This window comes from Lotus japonicus, chromosome 2 (genome assembly GCF_012489685.1).
Source record: "Lotus japonicus ecotype B-129 chromosome 2, LjGifu_v1.2".
NCBI lineage: Eukaryota > Viridiplantae > Streptophyta > Magnoliopsida > Fabales > Fabaceae > Lotus > Lotus japonicus.
Window position 1 is genome coordinate 18,484,646 of NC_080042.1, and position 21,765 is coordinate 18,506,410.

The 21,765-nt window shown below is 36.4% G+C and overlaps 2 protein-coding genes across 5 annotated transcripts; both read left to right on the forward strand.

Annotated features, from left to right (window-relative positions):
- The first annotated feature begins 9,607 nt into the window (after nt 1-9,607).
- LOC130736172 (two-component response regulator ORR21-like) lies at nt 9,608-21,326 on the forward strand. Its single transcript, XM_057588018.1, has 5 exons — nt 9,608-9,776; nt 10,434-10,586; nt 10,670-10,957; nt 11,141-11,217; nt 20,117-21,326. Exons 1-5 carry the CDS (start codon nt 9,608-9,610, stop codon nt 20,603-20,605), a joined length of 1,176 nt encoding a protein of 391 aa, XP_057444001.1. The 3' UTR covers nt 20,606-21,326.
- On the forward strand, nt 11,844-17,415 carry LOC130737723 (uncharacterized). Of its 4 annotated transcripts, none has more exons than XM_057589555.1 (8): nt 11,844-12,358; nt 12,663-12,820; nt 13,613-13,856; nt 14,910-15,266; nt 15,344-15,601; nt 15,683-16,137; nt 16,239-16,407; nt 17,334-17,415. In XM_057589555.1, the coding sequence occupies exons 3-7, from the start codon at nt 13,818-13,820 to the stop codon at nt 16,348-16,350; spliced, it is 1,221 nt and encodes a 406-aa protein (XP_057445538.1). In that variant the 5' UTR covers nt 11,844-12,358; nt 12,663-12,820; nt 13,613-13,817; the 3' UTR covers nt 16,351-16,407; nt 17,334-17,415. The 4 variants fall into 4 exon arrangements, with proteins under 4 accessions (XP_057445538.1, XP_057445539.1, XP_057445536.1 ...); XM_057589556.1 differs by lacking the exon at nt 17,334-17,415 and adding an exon at nt 17,134-17,250 and having other exon boundaries at nt 11,845-12,358; nt 12,587-12,820; XM_057589553.1 differs by lacking the exon at nt 17,334-17,415 and adding an exon at nt 17,134-17,250 and having other exon boundaries at nt 11,845-12,358.
- Nucleotides 21,327-21,765: the final 439 nt, after the last annotated feature.

The window sequence follows — 21,765 nt, forward strand, 5'->3', positions numbered from 1 at the left end:
TTCTTTCATCTGAAATTCATTGAGTTTACAATTAGCTTTTTAGAAGCAAATCTCTTGTAAACAATTCTTTGATAAACAGTTTGTTTAGTTCCTTTAGGAGATCAAGGTTGATCGGATCCTAGAGAAGACTAAGAGAGTGAATCTTAGTGGTGATTCCTTTAGGAGATCAAGGTTGATCGGATCCTAGAGAAGACTAAGAGAGTGAATCTTAGTGTGAGCTAAGTCAGTGTAATTGTTAGTCACTTGTAGGTTTCAAGTGCAGTTGTAACTCTTACCTGATTAGTGGATTGCCTTCATTCTAAGAAGGAAGAAATCACCTTAACGGGTGGACTGGAGTAGCTTGAGTGATTTATCAAGTGAACCAGGATAAAATCCTTGTGTGCTTTTCTATCTCTTATCTTTAGCACTAAAGTTCTCGAAAGATTTGTCTAAATCTTTAAGGTGGAAGTTTTGTTCTGAAAACGTTATTCAAACCCCCCCTTTCTACCGTTTTTCATACCTTCACAAGCCTCGAAAACCAAAAATCATACTGATATTTCTTTGAAGAATTAGAAGATTCGGCGGGAAGAATATCGTGTCTAAAATACGTTGGAATCAGTAGGAAAAATCGGAATCGCGAAATAATCATTTTTCCGCATTTTCCAAATCCTATTAATAGGTGGAAAATAAAAAAAAAAACAAAAAAATTCCCACCTTTGAGAGAGAGAGGCCGAGAGCTTGAGGAGGAGGAGAGGAGAAGAAGATTTTCGCCGTTTCTTGCCCGATCGTTTCGCCGTTCGTTGCTAATCGAAGACATCGAGGTATAGTTACTATCCCTCGCTTCTGATCGTCAGATCTGTCGACTTTTTCTATGTTTTTCTGAGCTCAAAGTTTGGAGCTTTTTGTAAAATTGTCCAAATAGCTTGATTTCTCTGTCTAAACATCTTCCCTACGTGCCCAAGAGTAGTTCTGTCGGATTACATTTTTCATTCTGTCGCCGAAATTCCGCCGGAATCAATTTTTACCTCAAATACCCATTTTTGGGGCAAAGTCTCATCCTTTCGGTTTAGAACTCACGACTTAGCTTAGTGTCAGTAGGATTAGTTGTCATAAACGTCGTTAGTGACATTTCCATCCGATTAGTTTTTCAAAATTCGAATTTTTGATTTTCCGAGCTAAAAATATTGACCAAAATACCCCTGTGTTAGTTTTCGACCCGATAATTTTTCTGAGAATTTCCCTGGCCTAGATATCGCCTAAGAATACCTAGGAATTGATTTAGATCGAAGAAAAAGTTCGAAAACCCTATTTTCCATAGTGGCCGAAACCTATTTGCTTGGGTACCGTGTCCAAAAATAATTTTTGGGTCTCTATGACCTGAGCCATTGCGTAGCTTTTTCAATTGTGGAAATTTTGGCTCCGGTTTCGTGTCATTCCGAGTTCTGTAGCTCGAGTTATGCACGTTTTAGCGAATAAAGTGTTTTTGTACAAAACCTGAATCGAGTCAAAACTCATCCATTCGGGGGAAGCCCTTCCATTCGTGCCTAAATGTTGTACTCTGAAGTTTCTTGAGCTTTGTCGAACATTAGTTAGGATTGTTTCGACTGTATCGACTTGTGTTGATTCATTATTGCCTTGTTTACTCAAAGGTTCAATTGTGGAAACTTTGGGATTGACTGAACAAGCTTGTGAGGGAGACCTACACCGCGAGACTGGAACAACTCGAGGTTAGGGAAACTTACTTACTAGCTATTGCTTTATAGGCGTCGATGTATTCGACTTGAATATTGCTTGAATGTTGGATATTGTATTGATATTGTTATTGAACTGAGCTATATGCCATTATTTCTGTTGAGTTTACTATGTCCTGCATATGCTCTATTGAATTGTACTGACTTGAGATAGTACATGATTATATGATTTCAGAGTGTGGGAAAACGTGATGTTATGCCATGCTAATGACGAGGTTTGGGAAATGTTAGGCAGGCTCTGACCGAAGGTCTAAGCCATAGTCATTTTAGGATCGTGACCTTCCCGGGGAATTACTTGGATTTATTGGGATCTTTTTACTTATAGAGTTTTGGAACAAAAGAGGAACGAAACTTGATTTCATAAATGAAATTCATAATGCATTAACCAAAGATAGAACATCTTCAAATAGTAATAACAATTTATTGGAAAAGACCTAGGATCTGAAAATGGGTTGGAAAACGGGAATGGGTCGACGATCTAAGTGTGTGGAAAATCCTTGAGTGCGATAGCACCTTTTACTCCTTTAGCGGTTTATCTAGCCATCCAAAGGATGAGCCAGGGATGATTGGAAAGTCCCCAAGTGCGAGGGCACCATCTATGCTCATTGAGCAGCCTTTCGGCCATCGAGCTGATGAGCCTGAGTAAATTAAAAAGTCACCGAGTGCGAGCAGCATTCTCCTTGTTCGTTGAACAGTCCATTTTACCATCGAGCTGGTGAGTCAAAGTAACTTGAAAAGTCACTGAATGCCAGATGCATTCTTTTGCTCGTTGAGCAGGTTGGTTGGCCATCGAGGTGGTGTGCCAAAGTGACTAGGAAAGTTACCAAGTGCGACTAGCACTTCTTTGTTTACCTTAGGGTATTGTAGATACAATGTACTCTAGCTAGACACGCGTACCTTGGTGAGGACGTTTCGTTGTTTGGCTAACCATATTGCATCCATGCATACATTTCTTGGAAAGTGTGCTGCTTTCCGAAGGACGATCTCAGATCGGACTTCAACGGAGCTAGATGCCCCATTGGAGCTAGCTGCTTCACAAGAGCGTGCTGCTTCCCAGGAGCGTGCTGCTCCATAAAAGCGAGATGCTTTACAGGAGTGAGCTGCTTCATAAAAGCGAGATGCTTTAGCGCAGCCAGATGCTTGGCTTGTCCCATCCATCGAGATGGTGACATTTTATCCGGATCATCTTTTGAGCATGACATTGCATTGGCACGCCATGCACCTAACTATACTTGTTGATGTTATTGTGATTTGTTGTTGATAAACATCGTTATATATATCTTGATGACTTTATGTTGATAAACATGCTATGTATCAACCTTAGGGTAGGCAATACATGACTTATATGTATATATACAACATATATATATACCCCCTTTATCACATGTTGTTTGTATTATCTATTTTATTCCGTGAGTTGACCCTAGTGCCTTGGCTTTAATTGTATGTTTGTGTTTGGGCGGTCAGCCTGCTGCCAGGCGTCCGTCAGCCGGTTCGTGATGATTCGTTGTGCGGGAAAGACCCGGAGCGAAATGACTATTACTGAAGCTGTCGACGAGGACCCGGACTTCATGCCTGATTGAGGAAGGGTCGATGAAAGTAGTGTGGGATATGGGTGGTTAGAGTCTTTGAGTTGGTTGTTAGAGTCATAGCTCTGATTCGTCATTTGTACTTTTGGGACAGGGTAGTCTCCGACACATTACTTTCGTGTGGTTCTCCGTAGTTGGGAATCCCATGGAGTAGTCGGTTGTAGAGGTCTAGAGGCGGCCATCTGGGGCTGACTATTCCTTTCTGTCACTTGTTTAATATTTCGAACTAATTATGCTTTCTGAAAACTTGTAAACCTTGCCGTCACTAGAGGACACTCGTGACGATGCTTTTAGTTACAGCAGGACTGTAATAGTATTGTATATTAATCGTTGTTAATCGCGATTGGGATGAGTCTTTATTTCGACAAGTCTTTTTATTTAAACAAAACGAAAAAAAAATACCTGTTTTTCCGCTTTATTTTATTTTTGAGTTACTAAAGTGACGCCACCGAAATCGGGGTGTTACAAAACTGAATCTCCAAAGATCTTGTTGCGTTTTTCCCAAGTAAAGATAGAAACAAATCTTTTATCAAAGATTGTTACAACAAATAACAACCCACAATTAAAACCCTTCTGGTACAGCTACTTGAACCTCAAGTAACTTATAAAAACGTATCTTCATAAGATCTTCAAGGGCCCATAACTAAAACTTAAGTTGAGGACTGATGCCCTAGCTTCGCAGAATCAGATGCCACGACATCTGCTTCGACAATCGGTTGTTTTGACAAAATGCAAGACAACATGTAACAACAGATGATCGTCAATAGAAGAAAGAAAGGACAACTTGCAAAGGAGAATCAATTGTCCAACTCAAGCTGGCCAACCAGAAGAAGCTGTGTTTAGAGAAAGGAAACATCTTGTCAATATGGAAAATATCTCTGACAACACAGAAGAGAGAGAGAGAGAGAGGTCAAAGTGCAAAGCTTTAAGCAACCATCATATATGCAAAATGACCAAGGGAAATCATCATAACCTTTAGATCTAAAGTTTTCCCTTATCTCTCTAGGAATTAGATGAAGTCCATCGTCTATGTCGATTGTTCCTCAACCAAACATCATCAGTTCATCCATCTCCTAAGGAAGAAGCTTCAAGTCATTTTACCTACAACCATCGTCTACATCAGAAAGGCAAAAAGGAGAGAAAGAAAGACATTCGTTGAAAGATAAAGAGACGAAGTAACTCACTGGAAACAAGCTACCTCATAAGTGAAATATTCATCATCATCTGAATGAAAAAAATCCACAAGGAAGCGTGTCAAATAAGTCTCGACATCTGCAGCAGCATGTGATCTGACACGGTGCAGTAACCAAGGCTGAAGGCACAACGCTCCATCTATCAAAGAGTCTTTTTTTCATCACAACGGATAGTAGCTCCGACCAATACTAAACAAATTGAAACTTCCAAAGCAATATGTCTTCATCGAGCTGTACCAATTCAACATGTTTACTGACTTCAACAGAGTTTGATGCAACAGTCATAATTTCTGTGAAGACCATCCAACGGCTAAATCTCTACTCACGGAAGATCAAGAGCTATAAATACGAAGACTTGAAGATTTCACAAGTTGGCTTTTGCAAGTCCAAACACCCGACTCTTAGAAATCTGAATTGGGATTCAATCAGAATATCCTAACCCAGTTCAGCATTTCCACACGTGCTCTTAAGAGCATATTCTCATCATCTGAAGAAAAGTATAGAAGCTTGAGCTTAGAAGAAGACATCATCATCAGCCTCAGCAACAAGGAGAGTCGCACTTAGGAGATTAATGTTTTTGTTTCATCCTTGTTGTAAGAGAACATAGAGAAATTCTATAATAGGTAGTGGCAAAAGAATACTCATGCCTTGAGAGGCAGCGACAAAGAGTACTCAATGCATGGAGAGGCAGTTCTGAAATAATACTAGCTTGGAGAGGCTATAATACTCAAGGCATGGAGAGGCAGTTGCTAAAGAATACTCTTGCCAAAGGAGGCAAACTGAAGAATACCTGTAAGGAGGAGTCCTTGGAACTCACCCTTAGTGAAATATCGGTTAACATCGAGGACTGGATGTAACCCTATCGTTCTAGGGGCGACCTAGTATAAAAGCTTGTGTGTCATTGTCTCTTTCATTTACTCTTGCTTATCCGTTGCGCCAAATGACTCAGTTCATCGTCTATCATCAACCATCGTTTGGATCTTAAAGTTTTTGAAGGGCACAATTCAAGCCTCCCTTTCTTGTGCTTATCTTGCATTATCACGATATACTTCCTCTTTGATCTTCCTTTTCTTCCTTTATTTCTCTGAGTAGACGCTCTAGTAGATTCAGCACTTCTTTGCTAGTCCATGATGCTTTGATCAATTGATAGTCTTCTGTTTCTTTTGATCAGACCGTATAGCAAATTCTGCATTCCTTTGGTTGCCCAAGTTGTCTTGTTGCATATGATTAATGCATAGCTTAAATCAAAATGTGGGTTTCTGTAATTTTTAATAACCAAAACTTCATTCAATTTTAAAATTCAACATTTTCTCTCTCCACATTTTTCACTTTCTTCAACTTCTATCCTTTTGCTTTTCGACTTTGTCTTTCTCAGCTACAAATTCACCATAAACAACAAAACATAGCTTTTTTTAATACAAACATTCATTAACTATATTAATTCAAAGCAAATCCTCGTACATCATTGCTCAACTCAACAACCGTTCTAAATTTAAAATCAAATTCATCAAAGCCACAAACACAAATAATCACCACAGCTTCCTATTTCCCACACATTGTTCTACTTCCCCGAATGACTACATGTTCATCCATGTCAGATTTACTCGAATGAATACTGAAGTCAAATTAATTATATAGGGGCTACAATAGAAGATGGTTGACAATTAGTATTATAAATGTGGTGAGAGAAAGTTAAAGAAAGTAATTAATGAAGAGAGAGAACCATTTGTGTTTTAAATTACAATAAACTCATGACTTGACTTTTTTTAAAGGTAAACTTTGAGGGCAGTTTTAGTAAAAAAAAGGTGTTCCTAGTTAACTTACTCCTTCATAAAATCTAGTGGGAGTAAGTTAACAACCCCATATATATGTGTGTGTGTGAGGAGGGATCCACTTACTCCAATAGTAACTTTAAAGAGTAACTCCTCATCTTCACCCTCTATTTTACATTTAACGGTTGTGATTATTCAAATATCACCCTCACGTGAGCAGTAGTTGATCTTCGGCAATTACTATACAACAACGACGTTGATGGCACATTTTGCCTCACTTTGGCCAATGGATCTTCAGCAATTGCTATACAACAAACTGTGCGGTGATGGTGGTTTCGAGTTAGGGTATTTAGAATGCACAATATAACAAACTGTTGTGTGGATTCATCACTGCAACGTCTTAAGTTTGGACAAAGTGAAGCGGCAATCCTGAGAAAATACCTAATTTTTTTTTTAAATCAGGAGAACAAGTACTCATGTTAGCAGTTAACATTTGAATAATCACATCCGTTAAATGTCAATAAAAAATAGAGAGTGGAGATGAGTAGTAACTCTTTTTTTTTTAGAAACAAATTTATTAAATCCAGCAAGATGGATCAAACACCACCCAGAAAAGTAGGTTACAACCCTCCAGTAGGGAGTACAAACATCATGAAAATTACACCCCTTTACTAACATTGTTCCTACTGCACAGAAAGTGCACAACCAAATGAAGTGACTAAATGTCTCAGCTTAAGACACCCCTTGGCATATTGTAGTCAAATCTGCCTGTCCCCGCCTACAAACAAGGAACCAATACAAGCGTTGTCCATGGCAAAGAGTATATTAACCTTCTGAGGCCTTAGTCTCCATTACATTGCAAATTTTCCTCTGCCCCCGCATTCCCTTCGTCCTCTATCAACACCTATAGCAGAGTAACTCTTTAAAGTTACTCTTGGAGTAAGTGGAACCTTCCTCATATATATATATATATATACATAACTTACTCCTACTAGATTTTATGAAGGAGTAAGTTAATAAGGAACACCTTTTATTTGACTAAAACTGCCCTTAATATTTACCTTTAAAAAAAGTAATATATCTCTATCTTTCACTTTCTCTCACCCCACAAGAAATAATATATCTCTATCTTATTTCTTATGACTATCATTATCCTCAAACTAAGTTTTTATGTCATAAACTTCAACTTGATGAGCATCATATAACGTTATAACACTCTCCAATCATTTTGAACTTGCTTCCAACTATTGTCTCTCAATTCTTGAAGAAGATATTACTCGTTGACACATGATTCAAAATATTAAATATATTTTGAGAACATCGTTGTAAGGAATGATAAAGAGTGTCACTGATTACTTATATTTCTATCATCACATGTAACATAAAAACAAATTAAAAACTAATCAATTTATGAGAACAAAACTTGGCGGGGGCTGGAGTCTAGGACTACAAAAAACCTATAGAAAAATACCTATAGTCGGTAAAATTTTCAAAATCCATGGAGGGTCGTGGACTTTGCTAGCCCTTCCCTAGATACACCCCTGCCCTAACTCAAACAACCATCACAACACAATTTGTTGTATAGCAATTGCTGAAGATCCATTGGCCAAAGTGAGGAAAAATGTGTCATCGATGTCGTTGATGTATAGCAATTGTTGAAGATTGATTACTTCCACCTAAAACCTGCCTCCCCATGCTTAATCAGTATACAGTTTGTGGAATATATAGTTTCAAAAAAACGTTTGTGGAATATAGCTATTTGTGCAATAACATCGCTAAATTAAAATTGCAAACATAGAATTTTATGTGTTGGGATTTTTAATACATTTTCTATATGATGGGATGAATTCATCTTCTGTTATGGCAATTGATGGAGAAAGATTGAAGTTACTCTTGCATCTTGTGTACCCCTAGAGAAACCGATCTACATCTCCTTAATGTTATGCTTCTATAGTCATCAAGGTAGCAGAGAAGAGGAGATGCGCCACTTTGGAGAATGAAGAAACATGAGAAGTTAAGTCTGGAAAGAAAATAAAAGGGTCACGTGAGGGTGATATTTGAATAATCACAACCGTTAAATGTCAATAAAATAGAGGGTGAAGATGAGGAGTAACTCTTTAAAGTTACTCTTGGTGTAAGTGAAGCATCCTCTATATATATATTGTGATGTATCTCATTATGATGATTTTTTAAAGATAAATTATTGAATGATTGAAAGTACATGATACCAAAACACAATACACCCTTGTATAAACAAACACACAATACACTACCCCAGAGTAGCCAAAACTTAAGGATTGAGTCTCATTAAAACCTTACTAGGAAAAACCATTTGGGATAAAAGCCTAAAGAGGGAAAAAGAGTACCCCAATCCTAAAAGTGTTTTACATATCAATACGCATAAAAACCCTCCATAAAACAACCCCTCCAAATACATTCACAATACCACACAACTAACAAACTTATTTTAATACTAACATAATTTTTTTTTCGAAAAGTAATACTAACATAATTAATAACATAAATCATTAATAACTAATTAATATTGTGATTAATGTATAGTTCAAGTCAACTGTACTTATTCATACCTTTTTATTGACTTATTCATACTTAAAATATTATATTAATTATAATATAAATAAGAATTGATACTATAAATAATTAGATTAAGTTAATTTTCTTAATATTAGTTAATATAATTATTAAATTAAATGACAATTAATAACCAATTAATATTATTATTAATTTTTTGGGAAACCAATTAATAACGAATTAATATTATTATTATTTTTTTGAATACCAATTAATATTATTATTAATGCTGGTTCAAGTCAACTTTACATTTATATACATATACTTAAAATTTTAATATAAATAAGTAATATAATGAATATAATAATGAAATTCATTGAACATTTACCTGAATGGTTGACTAAATTTGTTAAGTACAAAAGTAATAATGAGTAATAAAATTAATAATTAATAACTAATTAATTTTTCTTTGAAAGGTATTAATAACTAATTAATACTGATGAATATATTTTAAGTTATTTGCTTATATATAGAGATAGATATTGAGAAATCTATCTCTATATAAGAGTGTTTGTCATACATTGAAATCAAAATCAATCAAGTTATATTTTAAAATCTCTTCATCCCCCCTCCCTGCTCAGCCAAACTTCTCCAGCTGTTGTTCCCCCCTCTTACAACAACAAAGATCTTCCCCAGCTCCCTTTCACCCCAATTCTTTAGTTATACTCAGTGCCCCACTCCAAATTCCCCACTGTTTCTCGAAACGACGACGTTGCCTCCCAACAGCAACCATGGCTGCGCCGTTGCAGAAACGAGTGCACTCCGGCACCAGCTCCGGCGGCTCATATGAGGTTACTTCCGCCCCAGAGTTCCCGGTGGGTCTCCGAGTTCTCGTCGTCGACGATGATACCACCACCTTGAAGATTATTGAGAAAATGTCTATTAGTTGCAATTATCGCGGTTAGTTTGACTACTCACTTTGTTCTCTTGATTTCTTCGATGAAATTCGTCAATTTTGCATGTTTGATTTTTATGATTGAATTGATGCTTCGTGTTGTTTGTGACTGTTTTTGTCGTTGTTTATATAGATCACATGGTGTTGCACTTGGAAATTTTAGATTTTTGTGTGCCTGTTAAAATTTATGCCTTGCGGCAGAGACGTGAATTCTGCAGGGGCACCTATTTGGGTATACCTAATTTGATATGGATTTGAGAACGGATGTTGTGCTAATGTCAACAACAATTGAGCATTTTCTCCCTTTAATTGAAAGCAGGAAATCCTAGGAAGATTTGCATGATATTCTTGCATTAACAGTTCTTATACCCATATGATTTGTGCCTTTTATACTTTTTTTGCTTGAATGTAGGACTTGCAAATTTTCTGGCCATCAAGGCTCGACCTATTGTGGTTTATGTGTGTGTGTTCTTATTTGATGTGTTCAATGTTGCATAATGAATGTGAAAAAAGGGTTTGGTTTTGTTACATGTCATTTTGTAAGAAGCTGAACAAATTTCACTTTACTCTATTTGTATATGACATGGGTGGCAGCTGGTTTTTGAGTCTTGTAAATTTGAATATCATTTCTTCTTAACTCTCATTGTAATTTTGTCTTCCAGTTACCGCATGCTCTGATGCCACTGTTGCTTTGAATCTTCTGCGAGAGAGGAAAGATGATTTTGATGTGGTACTGAGTGATGTTCACATGCCAGACATGGATGGATATAAACTTCTTGAACATGTTGGGTTGGAGATGGATCTTCCTGTTATTAGTAAGCACGGTTTCTCTTTTTAATAGTATTACTTTACTTGTAATCCTTAACATTGAAAGTTGGTTTTTTTATGGATGCTGCAGTGATGTCTGTTGATGGTAGAACATGTGCTGTCATGAAGGGAATTAGACATGGGGCTTGTGATTATTTAATTAAGCCAGTACGTCTGGAAGAACTGAGGAATATATGGCAGCATGTCGTTAGGAAAATATACAATGAAAATAAAGAACATGCAAATTCTGGTGATGCTAAACATACTTCTTCAATTGAATTGGAGATTGATGACCCATCATCTAAGAAGCCCCGTGTAGTGTGGTCAGTAGATCTGCATGAAAAGTTTGTCAGTGCTGTGATTCAACTTGGGCTTGACAGTATGACTCTCCACTTATTTTTTCTTTCCATCTCTTTTGATTTTGCCTTTTATGACTACTTTGGATTTCAATAAGCATAAAAGCACAATCTAACTCGTATATATATATATATATATTTTTTTACTATTTTTAAGCATGAATTTCCATTTAGGAGATCAATTGTTTCTTGTACTTGTATTTCAGGGGCTGTGCCAAAGAGAATTCTAGAGTTGATGAATGACCCTGACTTAACAAGGGAAAATGTTGCAAGCCATTTGCAGGTTTGTTTTCATTCCAAAAGTTGAAGTGATTCTTTACCTTTTTCCGTGAGATCCATTTTCAGTTTTTTAGTTACTATCAATGGATATGCAACTGACACTACGCCAGAATTGGGATTCTACAGCGCCTATTCTAAAGCGCTTAATAATGGAAACGCTTTAAAAGATATCGCGAACCAATATTAAATCGCTCTTTTAATTGAGCGCTTTAAAATATTGCACATTTCATAGCGCTTCATACTCCGTAACGCTTTAAGAAAAAATCTCTGACTCTTTACAGCGCTTATTTCAGAAAACGCTTTATAAAACATTGTCCATTTTACAACGCTTGATTTGGAAAAACGCTTTAAGTAGTAATTTAAAACGCTTAAGATATCAAACGCTTTATGAAATATATAGTTCATTCTACAACGGTTTCACTGGGAAACGCTTTAAGTGAGGATCTCTCATTCTCTAAAGCGCTTGTGACAGGAAGTGCTTTAAAACATAAAGATCATTTTAGAACGTTTTACAAAGAAAACGCTTTAAGTAATAGACATTGATCTTTAAAGCGCTTTATATATTAAAACGCTTTAAAAAACACAATTCATTTAAAAAAAGTTATCCTCTTCAAAACGCAAAGAGACCTATTGTGCAGTAGACTATCACGTTAGGCTATGGTTTTTTTTGCTCTGACTCAAGAGGTTGACCCCAGAACCCACCGATTGAAGAAAACACCTTCCGCGGCAAAACCTGGTTCCTCGCCGGCACGATCTATGAAGCTCTTGCCCCGGGACCCTCTCTTGCTCCGGCGCCAGCTCCGGGACCTGGTGGCCCCCACCACCACTTCAACGGCGAGGCGCAGGTGAAGGATTTCATCTAAACCCTGCTTCACTACGGCGGGTACAACGAGATGGCTGACATTCTGGTGAACCTGATGTCGTTGGCTACTGAAATGGGTCGTTTGGTGTCGGAGGGTTATGTTCTCACTGTATTAGCTCCGAACGATGAGGCCATGGCAAAGCTGACGACGGAGCAGCTGAGCGAACCGGGTGCGCCGGAGCAGATGTCAGGGGATTGACGGGGGTTTTGTTTCCGGTGGAGGAGGTTAAACCCGATTCGCAAACGGGTCAACCCGCTAAAGTGGTGGTTAAGCATAGAAGAGGTATGTTGTTTTTTCTCTACCTGTGGTTTTTAGTGGACTTTGTTTCGATCTCTTGGCTTGTTTAACCTTGTTTAATGGACTACATTTATAGTTTTGTTTAATTAGATTTTAAATTGGTGTTAATTTCGGGAAGTTTGTTGAAGTTATGGTTTGAGATTATAACAAAGTTATCTCATAAAACAAATTTATCTCATAAAACAAATTTTCCCCACTCTTCCACTTTCTTAGAAACCGTATACGCACACTCCTGTACTCTCTCATCTCACCCGCTGAAAAGCTCCAATTTTCTTTTGCGCGGGATCAGTTTTTGCGAGAAGCTCTCTGCGAGAAGGCTCGAGGAGAGGGATTTAGGAAGCTCTAAGCATTACAAGCACCTCTGGCTGTCTTTTGCGTGTGGGAAGTCAAGCTGTGGCAAGGGAACCGGATCGTGTAGAGTCCTCTCTTTATCTCTAGTCACCAAAGGTAATCACTTTCTCTCCCAAACCCATTGCATTGTCTTGATTTTATACTATGTCACTCAAGTGTGTCTCTTGCTTTTGACATACAAAAGAATTAAGTTTGGGGGCTTGTCTTTCTGAACTTCTGTTGCTCTAAGGAAGTAACATATCTGGTTGTATTTTGCTGTGGTTGGATATTCTGGGGGTCTGAGTTGGTGGTTGAATTTAACCTTAGTAGGAGCTGAGGTTTGGTGTTGTGCTAATGTGTGCGGGACACCTCTGATTGAACCCAATTGCTTTTTTTTTTGGGTAAGCAAAAATATATTGAAAGAGAGTACTAGGGGTACTCTAACCCAAGTAAAGAAGGATAAATACAAGAGGTACAGGAGAAAACCAAAGCAAAGAAAACAAAAAAACTGGCACCGATTCCAGCCCACTAACAGATACAAAAAAATAGATTTTCAAAGCATAGGCATTGCTGCTATCTACTATCTGAAGATGCCTATTCAAATATCACAAAATTCCTCAACAATTCAGATCAAAATCAGTAAGCAGTAATTATGTTTTGAAGTTGCATCTGTTATGGTGAGGTTGTCCTTCACCCTTTCATTGGCTGGGTTCTTTGTGCCTTTAGATTGTAGGGCTTGGGTGACTATCCATTGTAATTTAAGGCTTAATGTTTTTTATTAAAGTTGGAGGATTCAGCGCAAGTGTGGGAATGGTTTTTCTAATGTCTCCTTAGTTTTTCTTTTTCTATTTGGCTTATCTTGCAACTTATTCGTGGGAACCATTTGCTGATTAATTATGTTCAATGTAGATTTAATTTGATAGATTGAGAAATATGGATCGAGAATGGATGTCTGCCAATCGTTTGTCTCAGGAATATGAGGATGGAGTGAAAATGTTTATTAGGTTTGCAGTTGAGCATGAAGAAGACCCTACCAGAATTGTATGCCCTTGCTTAAAATGTTGTTTTGCAAAGCGAATTAGTGCGGCTGATTTGGAAGATCATTTGATAATGTATGGAATTGATCAAAGTTATAAATGTTGGACAAGGCACGGTGAGACAATTGTGTAAGTAGATAGCAGTTTTGACCACTGATACAACTCATTTCTTGGATGAGAATTTTTCCTGTTTTTGTTGTTATCCACCGTTGTTGAACATGTTGTGCTTCACATGTAGTTTTTTTATTTTATTTTTACTGATAGAGAGAAGCTCTAATTTTGCTTGCCATGTTCGGTATTTTCAATTTTTTTTTACTATGGGGTATCTTGTTTTGCATCGCTTTTTAGTTTTGTTTTTTTATCCTAATCTTTTCCCAGGTTGGTTGCTGCTGTATAGATTGAACCCTCTCTGGTCTTTATCCTAATCTTTTCCCAGGCTGTTTGCTGTTGTATCTTGGCTTACTAGTTTGCTGGTTTTTTACTGGTTTTTACTGGTATATTTGAGCAATTCTTGACTGTGAGTTTGCTGGTTTTTTTACTGGTATATATGAGCTGTTATGGACTATGAGTTTGCTGGTTTTTACTGGTATATTTGAGCAATTCTTGACTGTGAGTCTGCTAGTTTTTTTACTGGTATATATAAGCTGTTATGGACTGAGTCTGCTGGTTTTTTTACTGGTTTTTACTGGCATATATGTGCTGTTACTCACTGTGGCTAGTCTAATTCGGAGGCTGGCTTTAAGGGCAGATTGCTTTTGTGAGGGTCACGGTGATGGTTAGCTAGTTTTTGAGGATGGTATCTCTCAATTATGTTCTCTGATGCTTCAGTTTGCTGCCCCTGTTCAGATGAAGATTGATCTTGCTGCTGCTTTTTATTTCGTCATTTTCCCTCTTTTTTACTGTTTTCTCTTTACTCTTCTAGCTATTGTCTAGTTTCTTTGCTGTTGTTATTTCTTTTGCTATTGTTGCTTTGCTCTTTACTCTTCTAGCTATAGTATGTTTTTACTTGGGTTCACCTTGCATGCACTGATAAGATTAGAAAAACTAATCAGTTGCTTGAGAAAGATAGTGTGTTCATTACTGTAAGTTCTTAAGATACTTGTTATCAAAAAAAATATTTGTTTACTATATTCTCCATACCTTTATATTTTCGCATTTATATGTGCCAGGAGAACTTGTCACAATCTGTACCAAAGGATGAGTTACAAGACGATCCCCGTCAGGACATACTTGCTAGAGCATTAAATGTCCCTGAGTACCCTGGTCGTGTCAGGGCTGCAGGGCTGCAGGGCTGCAGGGCTGCAGGGCTTGGAGTTTGCCAAAAACGATACTTCTTGGGTAAAAAGCGCAGAAGAAAGAATCCTACCGTTGAGGAAATGGATGACTTAAAAGCTCAGCTACAACAAATGAAAACTATGATGTGTGAAATGAGCAAAAAATTGAATGATAAAGAAGCAATGGACAAACAACAATCTGATTTGGTTGTTGCTAGTGTTAAAGATAGTGCTTCTTACCACATTCCTAAGGTATTAATTTTTCTAATAAGTATTGCAGTCTTATTGAATTGCGCTCTAAAATTCTCTTTATTTATGTTTTGACTTAGGGAACATCTCCATGCGATTTAAAGTTGTCAACCCCAACACATCGCGTGGTTGGGAAGGGGCAAGTATTTAATGTTGAAGGAGCCACGTTACATAATAAGTCGTTGCCGCTGAACCATATTAAGGTTCTTATGGAGATTGCTGTTGAGCCAAATGCAAATTTGCCAGTACCCGATGATTATGAAGGCAACACAAAAGTTGGTCAGGCAATTGGAACATTTTTAGCTTGGCCAATCAACCTCATTGGTCTCTGCAATACGGTATATAAATTCTTTATAATCTACTTGATAAACATATTTATTATTTTAAGCATGACTAATTTGTTCAACTTAAAATTGCAGAAACCTACACATGATAAAGGAAAGGCTGACCTGCCGACCAATACAAGTGAATCAATTTCAACACCTAAAAAGAAGAAAAAGATTGACTCCAAGAAACCTTCCCCTGCAAAAAATTCATTGTTTGTGATGCCTAGAAAGAAACCAGGAGTGTCGAAAATTCAAAAGCCCTTTCCTGCACAAAAGCCGACAATTGTGGCATCTAACAAGAAACAAGGACAGGTGAATAATCAGAGGCCCCCTGCGCAGAAGCCCTTCCACGGAGTTGGTGAGACCACCCCACATTGTACTTACCTTTCTATACATGTTGGTAAGATGGACCCTGACCACCCACGACACATAGTCATGGAAGAAGAAATAATTGGTCAACCATATGATGAATATCTTGGTGTAGATCAAATGAATGAAGTTCTTTATCATAGGTGGCTGAGTGCCTCTGTTATATGCACATATGTCAGGTAATTCATGGTTAAGTTCCTTTCAACCACTTTGTGTTCAGTACTTTTATTATTTGTTGATGGTAATACATTCACATTTTGCTTTTGGGTTTTCATGTAAGGTACTTGTATTATGAGTTGATACTTAAAACTCAAAAGACCAGTCGATTCTCATTCATGAGCCCACATCTTACAACACGTTCTCCAAGATGGACAATCACAAAATGTTGCTAAGGTGCTCAGTAACTCTCAAGAGGAAGGAAAAATGTTTCTAGAACCTTGTAATGTAGAGTGAGTAACTTTTTTTAAAATTGTTAAGTATTTTCTCATATGTTTATAATTAGATCACCAAGAGAGCACTAGGTGTGCTAAAAAACCAAATACAAAAGGATCCAGAGTGCCTAGATACAGAGGAAGAAAACCTTTTATATGTCTCAGAAATTATAATTATTACTTTATGTGTCAACATTTCCAGTAAAGTTTAACCTTTCTCTAGTAAAGAAATTTAAATTTTTAAATCTACTTATTTGTCATATGCTGTAGAGTCTCTTTTTAGTTTATTATATGTATCATCTCCTTTTCTTTTGTTTTTCTTATTAAACTTATCACTTAGTACTGATGAATCTATGGTTGGTTCTCGAAGAAAACTATTATGAAATGATGATGAGTGTAGATTTTGGCAAGAATGAGGTAGAGGTAATACTGGTAGTGTGTTCTGTTGAATTTTTATCTATAGCATTCACACTAATTACTTCCAATTACACAAAGGTGACCAATACCAAATGTTAATATTTCTTACTTTTTCATATACCTCTATTTGAATGATAAACGATGTAGGCAAACAGGTCACTTTTAATGACCCATCAAATGTACTTTGAACTTTTGTGTATACTGACTTAGTGAGCACTGAGCAATGCATTTTTATTTAGCACAAGTGTTATATACATTTCTATTGTAAGCATTATTTTTTACGTCCCGTGGACATCCTTAATTAGTTATTACTAAAAAAATTTGTAGGAATCACTGGGTGTTGGTTGTCATCAACCCCAATTCCAAACTAGACACTATCTATTATTTGGATTCTATGCATGGTACTCCCAGAGATTGGCCGGGCATGAAGGAAATATTTAACATGTATGCATTTGCTATTCTTCTCTTTTTATGAATGTGATGATAGAAAAAAAAATTCTGATGCAAGATTTATTTCACTTTGTTAGTGCTTTGTACATGTACCGCGCAAGTAGGAGAGTTAGTTTGCCAAAAGCTAAGGCAAACAAAATAAATTGGGTTGTTGTAGAGGTAATATATACAAATTATCTATTATTTAAGAAATTAAATTGAATGATTATTTTTAATATGTTTCTTTAATTTTATAGTGCCCACAGCAAACTAATGGCATAGATTGTGGGTTCTATGTCATGAGGTTTATGAAGAAACTTATTTTACAAGATCAAGATTCAATCCCTGTAGAGGTATGTGATGTCTAATATAGTCTATATAACAAATGTCTTATTTTTAATTCTATAACTACAATGATTTTACTTATGTGATGTTTATGTTTTGCAGTACTTTCCTAAATATAGATGTGCTACATATTCTAATAAGCAACTATGTGAAGTTAAGGAAGATTGGGCTGAGTTCGTGCTTCAAAATATTATATTTCATTAGATGGTAATAGCATAAACAACTATATGCATTAATTTGATATTCTGTAGTAGACTAGTAGTATAGTTTAATTTTATTGTTTATTGTATTTTGAGTATTATACTTCAATTATTTTAAGTTCTATGGTGCAAGGCATGTTATATGTTATGGTGAACACCTAGGATTATAATTTGTTTTGTCCATAGTAATATGCTGCTTGCACTTCAAGGGTGGTGCTTTGGATGGGTTGCTTCTTAGTTGGGTTGGTTGTGCTATTTTTACTGGGTGTTTACTGCTGTTTTTTTTTTGCTGGTTTTTATGAGTGAGGGGTGGCAGTGTGGCTTCGAGGTTGAGTATGGCTCTAGGTGTGTACTGCTTCGTTCATTATCTTCATGTCTATAGTAGGTTTTTCTCTACTTCAGATTGAAGATTTACATGGTAGTGTGGCTTGTGGTTGATGGCAATGGTGATATAGAAGTTATGCTAACAAGCATCCATGCGTTGGCTTTTGTTTTCTCTAGGTTTAGTTTGTGTTTTTGTATATATTTGGGGTTGTCTAATTTTTTTTTGTTGACTTGCTTGGGAAGGAAAAAAGTATTCTTTTTCCTGCACTAGGGTTTTTCCCACTGGGTTTTTCCCAGGAATGTTTTAATGAGGCTCTGTAGACATTTCATGTGGTGTTGGATTTGTTGTTCCCTTCTTCATGAGAGAGTTGTTCTCATGGAGTTCTTTCTACTAATAATATTTTTTATTACAATTTATTTGTTTAGTGGAAACAAATTTAGGAATTGTTTTATGTCTTAAGAATATAAAAGTATATATATGCTTGAGTACAATGCAAAAAGTATATATCCAATTTAAAACCAAGCGTTGTAAGATGTTTCATTCTATAACGTTTTTTTTTTCATTTAAGCGTTGTAGCATGTCACATCCTATAACGCTTTTCCAAAAATGCGTTGTAGTTCATTTCTTTATCACCACGCTTTCTAAAATTAAGCGTTGTAGGATGTCTCATTCTACAACGCTTTTCTAAACTTAAGCGCTATAGGATGTCTTATTCTACAACGCTTTTCTAAACTTAAGCGCTGTAGATGTCTCATTCTACAACGCTTTTCTAAAATTAAGCGATGTAGGATGTCTCATTCTACAACGCTTTTCTAAAATCAAGCGCTGTAGGAAGTCCCATGCTACAACGCTTCTTCAGAAAATACGTTGTAATATATTCGTATATTACCACGTTTTATAAACTTAAGCGTTTTAGTATGTACCATGTTCTACAGCGCTTGTTAAAAAAAGCGTTGGACAGTACTACAGCGGTACAAGCTACAGCGCTTGTAGAATAGTGTGATCTCACCAGTTACCCTATCTTTCTTCTTTACTTTTATATATACTATTTTTTATGTAAGTTTTGTTATGTATTGGCCCACGATTTACCTTCTGTTTATTTTTATGATTAGTCTTTCTTAACATTGTTGATTTAGCAAGGATAGGAGTGTTTATGGCTAATTCGTAGAGGCAAAGAGGTGTCTACAAGTTCAAATTTTTTTATAAAAAAATTAATGGTTTTTGAGCATCAATGAAACTCAAACGTACAATGCTCTCTTTTGTTATTCCATGTTAGGAAGGGCTATTGATTGACGAGGTCGCATGTCATAAAAGAAGTTTTTAGTTTCTTTTTTTCAAAACTCAGTGTTTATCTTATTTAAGACAACATTATTAAATCTACTTCCGAAGAGGTTTAACTGTGCTACATCCATCATTTCTTACTGTTTTGGGTATGAAATTTTAGGTTAGACGTGTTGGATGATGTGTCAAGCTGAGATGAATGTCTTGAGTGGATTATGTAAAAAACAGCCAGAGAAATCATTATTGAAAGTTAATGCAATGGTTGATTTGACTTGAAAATGGAATTTTAAATTTGCTATGAATGTACAAACATAGTTACGAGAATTCCCTGGAATAAAATAAAAAAACTAAGATTAAGGGAGACCAAGAATGGCATATGCAGAAGTGTCATAAAGAACTTGTCAGTTTTGTATCTTTTTTCTGCTCTTTCTGAAAGCAGATGTAATTACTTGATTAGCTAAGAAGGGAAAATATATATGCAAATGAATATTATCCATTTTTCTGTGATAAATGTCCATACATGTGAGTTTATGAATGTCAAGTGGTAGGATTTAAGACCCAAATCAATTTTGCTAATAACTAACCAGAAAGTAGAATTAGTTATTGGATCTGGAATATTATATGTTTTTTGATAGTTTTTACAAACTGAGGCACCAAATTATAGATAAATGAGCTTTGTTTTGTATTTTTAACTAATATTTCCATTCTGAACTGCAATTTCCATTGGCAGAAATTTAGAATTTATTTGAGGCGATTAAGTGAAGTGGCACAGCAACAGATTGGAATGCTAAATACAGTTCCTGGGACTATAGAATCCAAGTTGAGTGCATCTGGAAGATTTGACATACAAGCTTTGGCTGCTTTTGGCCATGTTCCTCCTGAAACACTTACAGCCATTCAAGCTGAGTTTTTAGGTCACCCCATAACTAACATAATACCTACGGTGGGCCAGATTACCCTTCTCGAAGCATCAAGACAGGGTCCAATACATTCTAATGTTCATCATGGTTTGGCACATGGTCAGCCTCTTGAAAAATGCCCTTCCAACATTGCCAAGAATTTCCCTCAGCCCATCGTTACTTTTGATGGCACATCTTCAAGATATGTTGCATTTAAATCATCCAATACAATTAATTATGTGGGACCAAATAGTAGCGTTGGAAGGTTGGGCGTTCAGAATAATGACATGCTGGTGAATATATTGCGGCACCAACAATAGCAGCAGCACCCGCAACAGCCCTCACCTCTGATACAGGATCAAGTCAATCAATCAATGTTCAACCATCTCGTGTGGTAGTTCACTCTCAAGCTTCTGAAACTTGAAGGTGGTGAATAATCTTGCTACTGTCAACCAGGGTTGCAGTTTTGGCAGGAATGCCATAATTGGTTATGGTTCATTGTCAAAATCAAATAAATCATTGAGTACATCTCAATTTACTAGTGGTGATGCCATAATTGGTTATGGTTCTTGTTCAATAGGCTCCACCCATAGCAATATTCCGCAGCTTCAAAACTCAACTTTCATATTTGGTGCTGCGAAACCAATCCCTGAACTTCTGCCTGTTACTGATAGACAAGTTCCCTATGGTGTTAAATCTGGTGCTTCACTTGATCAAGCATGTCCTAGCAGTCTTGGATTTGTTGGCAGAGGTACCTGCATTCCAAGTAGGTTTATGGAAAATGAAATTGAATCTTCTGCAGGTGATTTTAGTCAAATGAAAGTATCCGTAGATAGCAATGGTAACACCATGAAGGAGGAGCCAAATTTTATATGATCATTAAAGTGTTCACTGAATAGGTAATTTGAGATTTGTTTGAACTTTATAATATTATGAATATTAGTTGCAGTACTATTTGACAAGTTTTATATTACTGGAGCTTATTGTAAGTTGAATGATTATGCTATCTTTGCCTTGTAAGTTTCTTCAATGGAAATAAAAGTGCTTCAACTACTTTCTACACATTAATAATTTAAACTTGTAAATGAGATTAAACGTATCTGAAAATGTTTTGGTGACTTTGATGTGGGCATTTATACTGTCTTTGGTATTTGCTAAACCTAGACTATAGAACATTTAATAAATAACTATTACAGGATTTGATGTGTTAAACATATTAAAGTCATGATAAGGATGATGATGGGCAATATTTGGAACGTATCATGTGTTATTCTTCCGAAACATGCTAATTAAATATTAACAGAGGTGTGTTCCTAGAAAAGATTACCAGGGGTTGAGGATATTGTAGCAAGCTTTAGGATCACACAAATTCATTATTATAATTTCTCACCTTTGCTTTGTCATATCTTTCACATCATATGGCATAAGGTGAATAAAGTTGAATGGGTTGGCACCTTTTGTTTAAAAGATAAATCTTAAC

What these genes read in the sequence shown, in the direction of transcription:
- LOC130736172 (XM_057588018.1), top strand. Translation starts at nt 9,608, where the DNA reads ATGGCTGCGCCGTTGCAGAAACGAGTGCACTCCGGCACCAGCTCCGGC. An exon ending in GATTCAACTTGGGCTTGACA is followed by an intron (nt 10,958 to 11,140) that starts GTATGACTCTCC and finishes CTTGTATTTCAG; the next exon opens with GGGCTGTGCCAAAGAGAATT. An exon ending in ATGTTGCAAGCCATTTGCAG is followed by an intron (nt 11,218 to 20,116) that starts GTTTGTTTTCAT and finishes TTCCATTGGCAG; the next exon opens with AAATTTAGAATTTATTTGAG.
- LOC130737723 (XM_057589555.1), top strand. Translation starts at nt 13,818, where the DNA reads ATGGAATTGATCAAAGTTATAAATGTTGGACAAGGCACG. An exon ending in TCATTGGTCTCTGCAATACG is followed by an intron (nt 15,602 to 15,682) that starts GTATATAAATTC and finishes TTAAAATTGCAG; the next exon opens with AAACCTACACATGATAAAGG. An exon ending in GTTATATGCACATATGTCAG is followed by an intron (nt 16,138 to 16,238) that starts GTAATTCATGGT and finishes TTTTCATGTAAG; the next exon opens with GTACTTGTATTATGAGTTGA.